Source organism: Mauremys mutica, chromosome 8 (genome assembly GCF_020497125.1).
Source record: "Mauremys mutica isolate MM-2020 ecotype Southern chromosome 8, ASM2049712v1, whole genome shotgun sequence".
Taxonomy (NCBI): domain Eukaryota; kingdom Metazoa; phylum Chordata; order Testudines; family Geoemydidae; genus Mauremys; species Mauremys mutica.
Genome location: NC_059079.1, coordinates 105,402,439 through 105,408,794, shown reverse-complemented (window position 1 = coordinate 105,408,794; position 6,356 = coordinate 105,402,439). Strand labels below are relative to the sequence as shown.

Here is a 6,356-nt window from a genome sequence, read left to right as displayed (position 1 = left end):
CAACAATAAAAAGATATCTACAACCACAGTTTCCTAGTCACAACAGGAGATGTTACAAAATCGCATAACTTTTCAGTCAGTTGGGAAAAAGCAAACATTCAGCCAATCACCAACGTGCTTTATAATATTAGACATCTCTACCTACCACCACAGCAGAGATTGGTTCAGTTTCCAAAGCACCTTTTGTCATTATCTTAGACAAAGGTAGTGATGGAAGGAATGGAGGGGAAACTCCCCCCCCCCTTCACAAGAATTCCAACATACTCCACTTGATAAAGCAAATCTAGACTTTTTTTATTTTTTTAACAATTTGCCAAGACTGGAATGAGAGATAAATAGAAGGCACAACAATTTTGCTTTTTTTTTTTATACAAATACAAACTAAAACATGAAAAAAACCTCCCTATTTCAATAAAAAATTTCACAAGTTCAGGAAAAATGTTTTAAGAGTCAAGTTCTAGACATTTAAAACCTATCCCACAATCCAAAATTTGTAAGTGGTAAAACAGTAGTTAGAATTCCTTTTCGTGATCATGTATCAAAAGAAAAAAGATTCTATGGATACCCTTTATTCCACTTTTACAGCGCCACAGAGAGAAGAGTGAATGTCAATTTTTCAAGTGGCAACATGGCCAGACCAGAGGATGTGCACATGACCCTCAAGGGACAAACAATAGTTTCTCCTGCCTTGAAATGCTTGCCAAGTGCTAGGTTTTCCTACAGGCTCTTGAACACATGCAGGTGAAAGATTATTCCACTGACTGAAACGCACCCAATTTCAGTATAGAGCAAAACACGCAAAAAAAACCCCACACATTCTTTTAGGAAAGACCCACTGGTACAAAAAAAAAAAAAATCCAGTCCGTAAGTTTGCAGTGAGCAAGGAACTTCAGTTCTTTTCTTTTTAAAATCCACTTTTCCTAAAATATTGTTCCACAAAGCTGGAATCTGGGACAAAGACTAGGGGAAAAAAAATCACAAAACCATAACAAACAAACAAAAAGGGGCCAAACCAGTATCAAACGTAGCAGTCTATAACAGGCCAGGGCCACATTCCAAGATACCCAAGGCTGAAATTCACAAATCTGCAGGAACAAGGGTTTGTGCCACCATGCCAACATCCTTGATGCATTCACTGGCGTTGCCCGATGCCCCTTCCAGCTCCAAATCCTGGTTTCTGAGACATTCCTCCACGTGGAGGCCCTCGAATCCCACCTCCCAGCCCTCCCCGAGTGCCTCCAGGTCCACGTGGTCTGTTGTCTCTGCGGTCACCCTCCCTGGCAGCTCGTGTTTTCTTCTCCTCCACGTTCAAACGCACCTCTCCCCTGAACATGATGGGCTGCAAGAGAAAGAAAAGATTTACCAGCATTACCAATACAGCTGTAACTCTCCAACAAAGCCTTTCACGTGGGTAGCTTTATGCTGTTCCCATCATGGGATTAATATTAGGAATGGGAGCAAGACAAGAAGGAAGGAAATAAAGCTCATAGCAGCTACCTATTTACAGGTTAAAAAAAAAATACTACTTCAGTTGTGTACTCAGCCAGACATTTTGTTAGGGTGGCAGGAGAAGGCTATGGGGGAAAAAAAAAAAAGAAAGACAGTTGACACATCCTTCCAATTGTTTGAACAGTGACTTCTCAGGCAGTTGAACACTTTACATGCTCCACCTTTCCTAGCAAGTGGTTAGATAAGATGAGCTTGTTTCACTGACACACTTTAATACAATGAAAAGTCCTTCAGATCACTGCTACAGTGTTCCAGCTGACTTTTCTTCTGATTTGAAGCAGCTGAGAGGCCCATACTGCACCCTTCCTGCATTCTGGTGAAATCCTTCACTTTCAGCAAAGCAGCATTTTGTATTGTGCGATGAGGCGTTACTAAGGGTGTGTCTATATGGCAGCAAGAGAACTACCATAGTACACGAAGCCACGCTCTGGGCATTTCAATGTGCTGCAGCAGTGCACACATGGTGAGTTAGTGCACAGTGCGCTGTAGACTCACCACCTGGCTTGCAACACAGTAACTCACTGTGTAGACAAACCTCGAGTTGGCAAATTGCACTGAAGCAGGGAAGAGGCCAATCGGAACTTATGCCCTGTTAGCATTAAAAGCTAAATAAGCTACTGCCACATAAGGCTGAGGAATTAAGTCTACAAAAAGGTAAGAAATTCAAGAGCGATGGTTCCTTCATACATATATCAATTATATCTCATTAGAGACCATGAATTATTCTGGATGCTCTAAACATATAAAGAAGGGCTTGAAAATTCCCCTTGCCAGTGACAAGCAGAAAGCTTTTCAGCTAAGATTCCCACTGGATGATCAGTTCCCCTGGAGCTACCCAAGCTAATGTCCTGGCATATGAGGGGTACCAACACCCTTCCCAGCAACCAGGTATGGGAATAGGGTTTAAGTATCTCTGTCACTTGGCCCCAGACTCCACTGGCAGGGCCTCCCTTTCACACAAACTGCTAGCAAGCAGGTTTAGCTCTCTGGTTGATAGTTTACTAGTAATCTTTAAATCCCGATATGCAGTATTTGCAATGTAGCAGAGATAGTATTGTTGCAAGAACTGGTCTAGAATTAAAGGAAATGTGCTTGTGTCCAGCATACTGTGCATGATGGTTGGAGAAGATCAATACAGATAACTAAAGTTAAATTACAGATGGAAATAAGGGTTCTGAATTATTAGAAGTAAAAAAAATATTTGAACTGTTCAACCCTGGGTTAAATATATACATAAAGCCCCCACCACTGTCTTATATTACCAAGAAGGAGAGCATCATCGTTAATTATACTTTAAGTCGGACACAAACGTTCCCTAGAGCCTGCAGATTTGTGACTTGCAGGAAAAGAGCACAAAATGATACAAACAGATTTAATACAGAAAGGGCCAAGGACTGCCCACTCCTCTCCAAGAGCCTGTAAGTGTGATGTCACACCAAGGGGGTGAAGGAGGAAGAGAAGTGCCCCTGATCGCTGTGAACTACAACTCTCTAACCGCTGGCTGTACAGGCACAGATGTGTGTGGGTGCAAGGTGTTTAGATCTACCACCTACACAACAATCCCCATGGGGTCACGAGCTACAGCCCTTTACATTTGTAGTGGCTGTGGCCAGGCTGACTCTGCACCCTGCCTTGTTTAGGGTGTCAATTCCTTCTTCAGGTCAAACACTAACATGGTTCCCCTGCTTTTTCAACACTTCTTTATTTGGGCTCTGTATTTTCCATGGCAGCCTTATCTCGCCTTTGGTTTGCTTTAGGAATGTAAATATCCGTTCAAAAAGTTAACCCTTTAACCATTTAAATGACAATTTTAATCATTTAAACAATTGAGGGGAGAGGGGCTGCTCCTGGAGCAGGCAACTGGCAGAGTCTGGGGGCTAACACTTAGGATTTGTTAACCAGTAAGGCTAATGTTAACTGTTTAGGTTTGTAAACTACTAGTTTGCTTCAGCACTAAATTTGGCCAACTGTGTGTGTTAATTTCCAAACAGCATGAACACGTGAATCACACTTATTCAGAGTGGTTCATTTATGGACGTAAACTGGGGGCAGAGGAAGAAGAGAGGGGCTAAAAATCAGCTGGCTAGAAGAACGTCCTTTCTCCTTAAGGGTCGGACAGACATTGCCCACCATTAACAGAGAGGAATGAATTCAAATACAGTATTTTGCAGAATCAAATCTCTGCTGATCCAAACACCACCACCTTACCCTATTGCTAAGGATCTTCTGAACTGGTTCAGGATCATCGAACACCACAAACCCAAAGTTCGGGAGCTTCCCACCGCTGTTGATGCGGAGTTCCACAACGTTCCCATAATCTGCAAGAGATGAGCCAAGTTCTTTTGTCACACATTAGAATGTTCTGCAGAAACAGACATGTGCTTATGGTTGCAGCCCCAAAACCCTGTGGTGAACACAGCAAAGTCAGCGACTTACTTTGGAAGAAATCCTTCAGTTCAGTTTTATCCACATCATGAGGAAGGTTCCCAACAAATAGCTGGTGACTGTCTGGGTACCTAACAATCCGTCTAGTTTCCATGTCACCCTGCTCACCTTCACGAACTTAAAACAAAACAAACAAAAAACCATACTTGCTTAAAGCCAAACATCATGCACAATACCCGAACAGTTCTAATCATCAGTGTAACTGGTATGTAATAAGATTCAGTCTCTCAAATTCTAGTGGAATTTCAGTAATTTTCACAATAGCCATGCATTGGAAACTCGCACTTATGAACAAACTAAAATCTAAATACTACAAACTTTTTTATATTTGTGAAAGTTCATTTCTAAAACAGAGAGGTTCAGGTCCAGATCAGCTAAAACAGCAACAGTAGCAGGAGTGACAGACTATCTATCACTAAGAACTGAGAAAACCAACGCTAATTGGCACATGGTATATGGAGTGCTTCATGGCTTCTTAGGCAATTAAAAGGTGATAGAGGAAAAAAGTGAAGTACTTATGCTCTTCTAGCTTTTCTTACTTGGTCTTGGCCCTCTCTGTGGTGGGATGCTCGTTCGCTGCTCCCTCACCCTCTGATCCCTCTGTGGCCTCTGTGGTGGAGTCTGGGATTCAGGCTTGGACTCAGGACGGGGCTGCAGAAATGAACCACCAGTAAGTGATATGTAAAAACAGGCAAAGTTTAGATTATACTGAGATAATTTCCAATTTGCAAAAGATTGGTAGTTCTTTTCATCAGTGGCTATAGAATGCATTTCAGCTCAAGTTATACTTGTAACTTCACAATGAAATGCTGTTCTGTTTTACTGTGTAGTGCTCAGTCAATAAAATGTACCCTGGGGCTACACAATGTCAGAAAGTGAGATGAAGTGTATCTTGCCTAATCATGGCTGAAAGATTTTAGTACCTGTAGTGAGGCGGCCTGGCTCCCAGATGCACCTGAAAGGACCAAGCCAGAACAGCCGTCGAAGTGGGCGGAGTCACCACCACCTGTCCCTGCCCCCCGGAGTCAAGGGGCGAGACAGGAAGTATAAAGTCCCGGCCCCAACGCTCAGTTGCGCCCCGGCCGCTGGAGAGGACAGATGCGGATGCCCGAGCTCCTGCTGAACCGAGCCTGCCCTGAGCCCGGTACCCTGAGGAGTCGTCGAGCCCTCTCGTGCACCCATATCCCGAGGAGCCGATGCTGGTGGACCCCCCTGCCAAAGCCACGCCGATACAGGTACCAACGGAGGGGGAGATTGGAAGTGGCCCGGAGGTAGCCGACCCCAGTCTGGCTGCAGCAGACTCTGAGCCTATGTCAGTGTGTTGCGGCCAGGATCCCCACTGACTGCAGCGGATCCATGCCGCTGCTAGGGCCCCGGGCTGGGACGCGGTGGAGTGGGTGGGCCTGCGTCCCCCCCGCCAACCCCCTCACGGGTGGCAGTCTCCCCCTCACCCCCAAGGCTCAGGCTTAGAAGCCTGGACTTACCTGTTTGCTGCTCAGCCCTGCCTGAGGGTCTGAGCCCTGTACCTGTTGCTGCCCCGCCCTGATCTAGGGCGTGGACTTTAAGACTGAACTGCTACTCAGCGTCCTGTAGTGGGGCGACCTGGTTCCCAGGCGCCCCGAAGGCAAAGAGCGACCCCCTCACCTGACAAGGGGACCTGTACACGGACCCTTACAGTACCTTTAACTTGGCAAGTTTGCCCAAGCTCTGTGGAACTGCCCTCACTAGAGCTTTGCATATTTTTCAAGGCAGATACACTCTACACACACAGTGAACACATTTGGTCCACATTGATCAAGGTTTTCTTCACAGCTACAAGGGTTACAAATGTGATTTTTGTTTAAAAGGTTATTTAGAAAACCCCTAACAATTCCAAAACCCCACGAAGAATCCTAAAATGCATGCTATGAGCAGGGAATTTCTACTGCGTATTCCCCCCCAGGTCACCAAGTAATTTGTGATTAGTGCAGAATTCCTACTTGCGAGGCTGGTACTTTCACAACATGAGGTGGTATTCCCAATACTGGAACAGCTCCACTGGGCGGGAGGTTCTTGCTGGTTACAGACGCCCACGAAAACGTCTAAAGGAATGAACAGTGTTACTTAGTAACTCAAGGCCTGCCGTTCTAGTTCTAGCAACAGGCCCAGACTCTCAGCTGTGCCTCTCAGAAGTGGCAGCTGAGGTGGTGGTAACAGCTTTAAAGCCACCTTTGAGCCTTCCGAGTTCTGGGTCCAGCCCTCAGCAGTTTCCCCACAGCTGCCTATGAACCATCCCAACTCAGAAAAGCCAGAGTGCAGAGTATTCCAGCCACACACTGTCTCATTCCCAGCAGTAGCCTAGGGCTATTACACTAGGCCTGTGGCACCCATGGATCCCCCTCCCCTGCTGCAATGGCGGAATC

General features: G+C 45.4%; 1 protein-coding gene across 3 annotated transcripts in view; it reads right to left on the bottom strand.

Moving 5' to 3' along the window:
- Positions 1 to 273: 273 nt before the first annotated feature.
- Positions 274 to 6,356, bottom strand: part of G3BP1 (G3BP stress granule assembly factor 1) — a 34,982-nt gene continuing 28,899 nt past the window's right edge. For 2 of the 3 annotated variants that reach the window (XM_045027309.1, XM_045027308.1), the window contains 5 exons: positions 5,934 to 6,035; positions 4,494 to 4,605; positions 3,946 to 4,071; positions 3,718 to 3,848; positions 274 to 1,339 (listed from right to left, as the gene is read on the bottom strand). In XM_045027309.1, coding sequence (XP_044883244.1) covers positions 1,133 to 1,339; positions 3,718 to 3,848; positions 3,946 to 4,071; positions 4,494 to 4,605; positions 5,934 to 6,035 — 678 coding nt within the window. In that variant the 3' untranslated portion in view covers positions 274 to 1,132. The remainder of the gene's footprint in view (positions 1,340 to 3,717; positions 3,849 to 3,945; positions 4,072 to 4,493; positions 4,606 to 5,933; positions 6,036 to 6,356) is intronic. The other variant, XM_045027307.1, reaches the window with a different exon arrangement.